We start from the raw sequence: 10,641 nt of genomic DNA on the forward strand, positions 1-10,641 counted from the left end.
ACCAGCTGTGCCAGGCATGTTTTATTGGACTTGGGATTTTTAATGAGATTAATTTTCAACCTTTTTTGTGTGTAAATAAGACCATACTTCACTGTGTATTGTGCTCTTGATGCAACTAAGTTTAATCTAACTAAGATTAAACTTTGCTGTGTGGGGCTTTTAAAAAGGTTGTTGTAGCATGTGCGCATCTTCTCTGTTAAGACAGTTATTTTCACATTGATAGAGAATGAATGATGTCCTTAATGGTTATTTGTGCCTATAAAGTGTATCCTTATTTCTTTATATTCGCCCTGTTCTCCTTAAATGCCCAAACTAATTTAGGCACACATTACCAGAAGAACACAGCTTCTCCTAGAGACAGATCTTGCAAGAAAGTGAGTGGAGGTTAAGTTACATTCTGGGTGGATTTAATATAGAATGCTTTTGCTAAACACTGGGCCTCAGAACAAATGTACATAAGATTTCTGAGCTCCTCTCCATCACCTTGCATTTTTAACAAGGTGATTCTCAGACCGTATTTGGAGATAATTTTTTTAGGGGGTGAGGGATTGTTTTGCCAAAATAGTAGGATGATAAATTTGTTAAACTTGTTTGAAAAGTTACTGGTTAATTTCAAATGGATGTAATTACAAAAAAGCAATACATTTGGGGATGGGCCACTTGGGTGGCAGATGTAATTCTTATTACAGGAACTGGTAACTAAACTTGCAAATAGTTTCTTAAGTCTGGTTGCCCACTAGTAATTTCAGGAGACCATAATTTTTACCTCTTTACCTTTGGACCAATTTTGTATGGTCACTTTACTGCAGAATAGTGTTTTTCAGCTTTTGAAAACTTGCACCTCTTATAATAATTGAGTACACTTTTCTGCATATTCCCAACATCTAAGAAGGTTGCCAAGCTTTACTTTCTGTAGTTAATAGTAGCTACTATGTATTTCCCACTTTTTTAGCTCACGCAAGGTTATGTTTTCATTGATTTTTAGAGAGAAAAACATTGTGAGAGAGAAACATTGATTGGCTGGCTGCCTCTCTTACAATGGTTATGAGGGGATGGAACCTGCAGTCCTAGGTATGTGCCCTGACCAGGAATCCAACTCAAAACCTTTTGGTGTACCACACGCTCCAACCAACGGAGCCACCGGTCAGGGCTGTATTTCCCACGCTTATGCAGGCATTGTGCCAAGCACTTCGTATACATTGTTTCGAAGTTAAATTCTAAACTCATTTCACAGATAAAGAAATATTTAAGTAAATTGTCTAAAATATAGATGGCAGATATTAGGTGTATTGACAGTGATTTTTTTGAATGATAGACTGCTCTCTAAGGTTTGAAAATAATCTTGTTCTAATACATTTAACTATATTTTATCACTGCCATTCTAGCTTATGATTTCGGTGGGGCTGTTACTTTGGTAGGTAGAAATGATAGAGCTCCCTGTTCCTCACTGAACCAGGGAACAGCTGCTGCTTTGAAGATGCGAATTGCTCTTCATTTCAATTTAGTGACCTCTTTGGAAATGGGGTTTCTTCATATATGGTCCTGGATCTTAGATTAGGTATCATTCGTTTTGCCTTGGTTGGCCTGGCCCTGGCAACAGTGGAGTCCCACTTGTTCATGAGAACAGTCAGATTTGGAGCTCTTAGAGCACAAGATCAGAATTAAGTGCTGGATGATTGAATTGGAAAAGGATTTTAAAGACTAATATACAATAAGTTGCTGGACAACCTGTTTATTGTAAAATAGGAATAGTGACATAAATTGATTACATTCCATTTTTTAAAAAGTTCATCTGTTGACATACTTAGACTTTTGTGTGATGGTCCTTACTGGACAGAATAACAAAAGAAATATTGAAAGTACATAAAAATCATAATGGAAACATAGGAAACTTAAAACTGCTTATAATCGTATCTTAGAGCCAGGACCAAGGGAATTCTGTTCAAGTGTTTGAAAACTGTGATGAGTATTTACATTAATAATTAAAAAGGTCCTTTAGCATTTCTGGGAAAATGTCAAGTATGTTGCTCTAAGTGATGTACAAAATGTGAGTCAAGATGTGTCTGCTTCAAAAAACATATTTTGCTATTTTTGTGGCTATTATCATTTTTGTGTGATTATTTTAAAATTATTTGTTATGCTTTGAACACCATACAGATGTTATTACTATTTTTGCTTTCTAAAAGAGGGAAGCATAAGTGTTTTCTCTATAGTTTCCATTATCAAGGTAAGTTTTTAAAGAGGATCATTAGAAGGTACATGATTGGGAGTTTGAAATCTAAATTATTAGAGTTTAACCTCTTTTCCCCCACCATCCAAAGCTCCATGTGATTTTATAAGAGGATTGAATAGGCTTTTTAAAAGATTGAGTAAATTTTTATGGTTAGAGAGATGTTCTGTAAGACCTTTATGCTGCTACCTTCCCCACCCATTAATTTAAAAAGGTATTACCTGGTATTTTGTTAATAACTGGAGTATGCTTTGTTTTTATGTTGCTAAAATCATCCTCCTTCTCACCTTGTAGTTAGTACCCATACCTTGCAGATTGCCCTTGTAATACCTGGGGCTTTTAATTAAGAACAGCATCTATTTACTTGTAATTAATAAAACCTATTTTTAATTTTACTATGGTATAGTTCTTATATATTGTGCTTGCTTCCTGTGTAGTAGGCCCTGTGGTAAGCTATTATGTATATTCTTTAATTTTGGTGACAATTCTATCAAGTTACTTAACTGCAATTTCAAAATCCTAAAGTTCTGAAAACTGAAATTTTTGTTACTTTTTTGGTGGCAAAACCTATCATGACGTGAAAGTTATGTGAGGCTATTAGATCTATTTGTTCCATTTAGTGTGGTTTTTCATTTCAGTAGTGAAATATTGATATGCTTGATAATAGGTGCTTATTATCTTTTGCAAATAAGAAAAAATCATCAATTGTGAAGCCTGTCTACATCCATGGAATTCAGAGAAGAACATGCTGCTCTTCTCTCTTAGTGGGGAAGCGGGGTGGAGGAGAGGATGAGGGGAGGCATTAGTTAGGAATCTGACGGGGATTACTGCTTAGATTCATATCCTGGCTCTGCTGCTTACTAGCAGTGTGTTCTTGGGAAGATCACTTACCCTCTTTATTTAGTTCGTTCACCTATAAAATGGGGATAGAAATAGCACTTTAGTAGGGTGGTTGTGATGATTCTCAGTTAATGTAGATGAGTACATATTTAGAATAGTGTATGCCACATACTGCTGTATAAGTGTTTAGTTAATTATTATGAAGTGCTTCTAAGTGGTAAAACTAGGATAAATGTGACATCAGCTACTATAGTCACTTAATATGGGTTGGCTTGAATAGCCAATCAACCTAAACCCTGTTGTATTGTGGGCTGTAGTATAATTTGCATTTTTAAAATATCTTGAAAGAATCTATGGAAACTTCAGGTAATACTGGCAAAATATAACTGAAATTAATAAGGAAGGATGATGTTTATATTTTACTAGGGATGAGATAACTAGGAGTTGCTTGCAAATGGAAGGTGGGAGTTGTTTCTCAGTAGTTCTCACTAACCCCTGGGGCAGATGGCTTTATGAGGAAATTTTGGTCTTTGTCATGAAGAGAAAGTTAAAATCTTATTAGGGAAATTGAGTTCTTACAGTCTTTCTGCTTCCTGTATGCTTTTAAAACTTAATCGAAAATGGCTCCCTTTTGAGAATGACACATTTCAAAATTAGGGAAAGGAAATTTTTTGTGCTCTTTGTACTTATTAAATGATGGGACCAGAGTAGTATAGCTGAGCTTAAGGTGTTTTGTTTTTTTTTTTAAATATATTTTTATTGATTTCAGAGAGGAAGGGAGAGGGAGAGAGAGATAGAAACATCAATGATGAGAGAGAATCATCGATTGGCTGCCTCTTGCACGCCCCCCTACTGGGGATCGAGCCCACAACCCAGGCATGTGCCCTTGACCGGATTCGAACCCGGGTTCCTTCAGTCCACAGGCAGACGCACTATCTACTGAGCCAAACGAGCTAGGGCTGAGCTTAAGTTTTTAACAGTAATTTAGACACTTTCATTCCTTTTACTGCCCTCGTCTTGTTGAGACTAGTATTCTTCCATCACACTTACCCAACCTATGTGTATAACACATGCCTCTCTTTCTGCCAGATGGATTACCTTTCTTTTATGGCTTATTTAAGCCCCTGAATCCTTGTCTGTCTCCTATGGAGGAGGGAGTCATACTGCTAACTGGTGACTCCTGGGCTGCATCTGGTCCTGTGTGGCTTTCACCCATCTGCTTAGTGCTTTATTTTATTAGGGCTTAACTTACTTGGTTACCAACATTCAAAAATTGGTTACCACCATTCCTTATTTCACTCTTCACCTCATCAGCCTCGGCCCTATAGGTGTAGTCCATTTCCTGCAGAGCCCACTGCCTGATCACGATTCCAGTGATTTCTTTCCCTCTGAAATTGGGAGCCTCTTGGTAATGACTATAGCCTTCTAGTCTCACCTCCTGAAGTTGGGTCGTAAGGCTGGGACCTAGTTTTTACTACAATTAGCATACTTGTATTGAAAATAGAGATTTTGTGCTTACAGTACTTGAGGTGGGTTTGCTGGCATTTTGCCTATTTACACTTAAAATAGGACAAATTTAATATGCTTAAATGTTTTGGTGGAACTAAGGTCAACTAAATGTAAGATTATACTATTTAAAAAACTCATTTAAAAATTTTTATTTTTAATCATTTCAAATATAAACTCCATCTAGATTCACTAATTTTTAATATTTTGCCACATTTGCTTTATTATTCTTTATAGAAACATTGTTTCCTTGAACTCTTTGAAATTAGGTTACATACATCCTCCTTTTTTAAAATTTATTTTTTATTTTTTTGTTAATCCTCACCTGAGGATATTTTTCCCATTGATTTCTTTTTTTTTTTCAGAGGTGGAGGGAGGGAGGAAGGAGGACAGAGAGACAGATGATAGATAGATAGATAGACAGACAGACATCATGTGAGAAATTGGTTGCCCCTGGCACGAGTCCTGGCAGGGGCCATGGTCTAGGGATCAGACCTGCAACTTAAGTATGTGCCCTTGATGGGGAATCGAACGAACCTGAGTCCCTTTGGTGTGCAGACTGTGCTCTAACCATTGATCACACCAGCCAGGGCCATCCTCTCCCTTTACTCCTTAATACTTGAGCATTTACTGTATTTCCTAAGATCAAAGATAATCTCATACATAACCACAATATAGTTTTCAAATTCAGAAAGCATTGATAGAGTACTTTTTATCTAATTTGCAGCCCATATTTAATTATTTTGTCAAATTTTGCAATGCCTTTTAAAGCTTTTTTTTCTCCTGTAAATGATCATGTTTTGCATTTAGTTGCAATATCAAATAGAGCATATATAATAGGACTATTCCTCAATTAAGGTTTTTCTTATATTTGCTCACGAGGGGTTCAGGTTCAGACAATGTTGTGTTCTTATCTGCAGGCACATAATAGTCATTTTTTTCTCATTGGGGATGCTCACTTGGATTCTCCCTCAGGTCAAGGTGTTCTCCTGTCATTCCCCAGTGTAGTTACTATTATTTTTCTTGCACTAATAATTCCTTTACTACTATGAAAATATACTGCTTCTCACTGAACTTAACAAGTTTTTAATTGTGGTAAACACATAAAATGTACAATTTAAAAAAATATATTGATTTTTTTTTTTTTTTACAGAGAGGAAGGGAGAGGGATAGAGAGTTAGAAACATCGATGAGAGAGAATCATCAATCAGCTGCCTCCTGCACACTCCCCACTGGGGATGTGCCCACAACCAAGGTACATGCCCTTGACTGGAATCAAACCTGGGACCCTTCAGTCAGCAGGCAGACACTCTGTCCACTGAGCCAAACCGGTCAGGGCAAAATGTACAATTTTAACCATTTTTAAGTTTAGTAAATGTTAAGCACATTTACATTGTTGTGAAACAGATCTCCAGAACTTTTTCAACTTGCAAAACTAAAACTATACCCATGAAACAGCTCCCCATTTCCTCCTCCCTCTAGCCCAGCCTTGGGCAAACTACGGCCCGCGGGCCAGATCTTCTATCCGATTCTCTTTTTTTTAAAAATATATTTTATTGATATTTTACAGAGAGGAAGGGAGAGGGATAGAGAGCTAGAAACATCAATGAGAGAGAAACATCGATCAGCTGCCTCCTGCACACCTCCCACTGGGGATGTGCCCGCAACCAAGGTACATGCCCTTGACCAGAATCGAACCCGGGACCCCTCAGTCCGCAGGCCGACGCTCTATCCACTGAGCCAAACCGGTTTCGGCTCTATCCGATTCTCTTGCTCTCCCCTCCCTCCCCTCCGCTCCTTTACTTTGAATTTATATTAGTTCACACAAACACTCCATCCATGCTTTTGTTCCGGCCCTCCGTCCAGTTTAAGAACCCATTGTGGCCCTCGAGTCAAAAAGTTTGCCCACCCCTGCCCCCTGGCAATCATCATTCTACTTTTCTCATTCTATGAATTTGACTGCTTTAGATCATTTAAATTGAATTATATAGTATCTGTTATATTGTGACAGATTTATTTCACTTAGCATAATTTTCTCAAGGTTCATCCATGTTGTATCTTGTGACAGGATTTTTAAGGCTGAGTAATATTGCATATTTATATACATATTAGAGGCCCGGTACACGAAATTTGTGCATGGGGGGGTCCCCCCTCAGTCTGGCCTGGACCCTCACAATCCGGGACCCCTCGGGGGATGTCCGACTGCCAGTTTAGGTGCGATCCTACAGGGACCGAGCCTAAACCGGCAGTCAGACATCCCTCACCACTGGCTCCTAACTGCTCACCTGCCTCCCTGATTGCCCCTAACCACTCCTCTGCCTGCTTCATCTCACCTAACTGCCTCTGCCTTGGCCCCCGCCGCAGAAGCCTGAAGGACATCTGGAATGATGTCTGGCTGTCAGGTCTAATTAGCATATTATGCTTTTATTATTATAGATTTGGTTTCTCTATTTGTTTCCTCAGTGAGCACTTAGATTGTTTCTACCTTTTTGGCTATTGTGAATAATGCTGCTATGAATTTAATTGTGCAAATATCTCTTTGAGACCTTGTTTTTAATTATTTTGGATATTTACCCAGGAGTGGATGTCCTGGCTTGTATTTTTAATTTTTTGAGGTATAGATTTACATTTTTATTTTGTAAAATTTCCTATTGAAAATGGATGTGTATTGAATTTCATTTGTGAGGACGTTAACTTGGACATAACCAGTCTCAGAGATGAAATGTGAACCAAAATAAGCTTGCTTCAGTTTTCCTTCCTTCATGGTTTAACTTGCTAATTTAAGGAATTATCCTTGAAATGAGATAAATCTGGATATTATTTTTTAAGTTAATTGAATATAACTTTTTTTTGGCTTACTGTAGATTCTTTAAGGGAAAGGAAGTTTTGGGAGGGAGTTTTCTTTTTGTCTTATGTTGATCTTTTATTGGAGAGAGGTTTTGTCCAGCCAGAACACTGACCCTCCAAACCTTTTTTTCCTGAGCATTGAATTCCCCAGGACTTCTGTTTGCATACCTAAAGTTTGCAATGCCTTTTTTTTGTTGTTTTATTTTTAGTGTATAATATTTTAAAAAGAATCCCCTGCAGTTGGAGTGTGGCAACAATCAGAATTAGAATCATGTGTACTATAAAATTGTTGTAAACAGGAAGGAAAAGAACTCATCTCTAGGTCAGAGATGAGTTGCTTGATGTTGCTGTGAAGTTAATGTTGATGAACACTATATTAGCATTTAAAAAAAAGTTTTAGAATAAGAGGTAGGAATTATCAATATGTCTGGCTTTTAAAAAATTGAGTTGGTAACTTTTAGTTTTCTTTGAGGTATTCCTTTGGAAATGGAATTTGGATGATGGTTATGAGCTTCACTCCAAGAAGGGATACCTATTTAGGTATAGGATTGATTGGTAATGCTAGAAATCTGACCAAGTACCATAATTTTGTAAAGCTTATCAGTGAACAAACACAAGTTTCATTTAGTCAAAGCTAGAATCATTGGTAAAATTCGTATGTCAAGTGGAACACAAATAATAGAAAATATCCTTTTACTTCCTGTAATAGTCACATCATGAATTCTGGCTTAAATATTCCTCATTTACATTTGTTTCACCTTTACATATGGTGAGGATTCCTTTTCACAGTGATTGTCTTTCTTTTTATTTTTTTTTTTATTTTTTTTATTATTATTTTTTTTTTAAAACATATTTTATTGATATTTTACAGAGAGGAAGGGAGAGGGATAGAGAGCTAGAAACATCGATGAGAGAGAAACATCGATCAGCTGCCTCCTGCACACCTCCCACTGGGGATGTGCCCGCAACCAAGGTACATGCCCTTGACCGGAATCGAACCCGGGACCCTCCAGTCCGCAGGCCGACGCTCTATCCACTGAGCCAAACCGGTTTCGGCTCTTTTTATTTTTTTAAGTTGATCAGAGATCTTGATTCTGATCCCTGTCATTCATTAAGAAACCAACACAAATCATTTTCTTTTTCTCTGCCTCAAGCAGCAGCAGTTGCATCCAGACAGAAATGGAAGACACAGCCATGGAAAACGTTGTAGAGAAAAACTAGCAGGTTATTCTGGCTTTAGGTAAAGTTAGAACAGGAAAATATACGTGCGACTTTCCAAGGACTCTGTCCTTCAATGCTGAGGCCTGCAGAGGGCTAGCTGAAAGATTCAGGTAAAGGCTCACAAAAGTGTCCAGCTCACTAATCAATCCAAAGTATCTTCCAGAAAAGCACATTCATCCACAGCTTCTATTGCATTATCCAAATCTCTCCTGGAGGGTTTTCCTCTTTCCTTGTTGAGCACAGCAGTAGGCATCTTTTGCGATAGCCTCCACAAACAGTTCCGAGGCTCGTGCCAGAATGAGGATGGCTTTCTGTCCCAGGAGCGACACTTAACCAAGGCCTTCACTCGCGCCAGAGGCAGCCTCGAGAGCCTGGCCCTGGGCGCACTCATAGGAGCTTGCGCTGTGGGGCCACTGTCTCCCCACTGAACCCTGACCCCTCTTCGTGGGGAGTCCTCACTGCAGCCACGCCTGCGCCTCTGCCCAGTGTGCTGCGCAAGGCCCCCACCTCCATAGTGATTTTCTCTTGCCTTGACACAAAATAACTGTTAAGTCCAAGTATTTTCCCTCCTCAAAATTTTGGCCCTTGACTGGAATCGAAACCAGGACCCTTTGGTCCACAGGCTGACGCTCTATCCACTGAGCCATACTGGGTAGGGCTCTTTTTTAAAGTTTTTTTTAAAAAAAATTTATTGATTTTAGAGGAAGGAAGAGAAACATCTTTTTGTTGTTCCACTTATTTATGCACGCATTGGTACCTCAGATAAGTTGTATTGTTTTATGTAGCTCTACATTAAAATCCAAAATCGCCTCTCTGTCCTGGCATCTTGAAAAATTGGTTATTGATCACCAATCCTCCTATATAATAAAGAGGTAATATGCAAATTGACCATCATTCCAACACACAAGATGGCCACCCCCATGTGGACACAAGATGGCCACCACAAGAGGCCAGTAGGGGAGGGCAGTTGTGGGCAATTAGGCCAGCAGGGGAGGGCAGTTGAGGGCGACCAGGCCGGCAGGGGAGGGCAGTTGAGGGCGACCAGGCCGGCAGGGGAGGGCAGTTGAGGGCGACCAGGCTGGCAGGGGAGTACAGTTAGGGGCAATCGGGCCGTCAGGGGAGCAGTTAGGCGTCAGTTGGGCTGGCAGGAGAGTGGTTAGGGGGTGATCAGGCTGGCAGGCAGAAGCGGTTGGGGCATTCGGGCAGGCAGGTGAGCGCGGTTGGGAGCCAGCAGTCCTGGATTATGAGAGGGGTCCCAGGTTGGAGAGGGTGCAGGCTGGGCTGAGGCACAACCCCCCCCCCCCCCTCCCAGTGCATGAATTTTGTGCACCAGGCCTCTAGTATATTAGAAAAGGCTAAATGCTCAGTGCCTTGCAGTTAGGTAGTCAGGAAGCAGATAGGTACCCGCTGCAATGCTAGAATAAAAACCTACTTTTTGCAAAGTTTGATGTTATGAGAAGGGTGTCCTTTGTGGACTGGCCCAGACCCAGACTTGTCCCACCTTGGGTAAAAAAAAGTCTGTCTTCTTCCCTTTGTGAATTCTAAGTATTTGCTATAAGTTGTTGGTTTGTGGTAGCCAAGCTAATAAAGACTTTAGGAAGAAAACTATTTACATGTTAGATCCAGATATCCTGGTAATGTTGGCTCTTTCTATCTCTTTGCCTGATTTTAGGAGTGTCTACAGCCTAACCATAAGTTACTTAAGGTCAAGAAGTTTTCCCACCAAAGGTATTCTGAACCTTTTGGGGGCCTTAAGGACATTTTGGAGGATCTGAGAACCAAAGACAAGGAAAACAGACATATATAAAACATTTGCATCTAATGTCAGGTTCTGCCTGACTACCTGAAGCGAATTCTTGGGTTCTAAGCATCTCTGCCTTAAAGGATTGGCATTATAATTGTATTGTGTTTAATGCTGTTTAACTCAAATAGTGTTTAAAATTAACATGTACATATTTGATAGTGTGACTTTATTTTTATGTGCAGGAATCTGTGGA

The 10,641-nt window shown here is 39.4% G+C and overlaps 1 protein-coding gene across 4 annotated transcripts in view; it reads left to right on the top strand.

Annotated features, from left to right (window-relative positions):
* The window catches only part of PWWP2A (PWWP domain containing 2A), a 33,225-nt gene that overhangs the window by 6,519 nt on the left and 16,065 nt on the right, over positions 1-10,641 (top strand). Inside the window, exon 3 of one of the 4 annotated variants that reach the window (XM_080676200.1) lies at positions 322-374. The exons of the other annotated variants lie outside the window; for them this stretch is intronic. Within the exon in view, the coding sequence (XP_080532326.1) occupies positions 322-374 (53 nt within the window). The remainder of the gene's footprint in view (positions 1-321; positions 375-10,641) is intronic. 4 annotated transcript variants of the gene reach the window in all.

This window comes from Plecotus auritus (assembly GCF_963455305.1).
Source record: "Plecotus auritus genome assembly, chromosome: 6".
In the NCBI taxonomy this organism is placed as follows: domain Eukaryota; kingdom Metazoa; phylum Chordata; class Mammalia; order Chiroptera; family Vespertilionidae; genus Plecotus; species Plecotus auritus.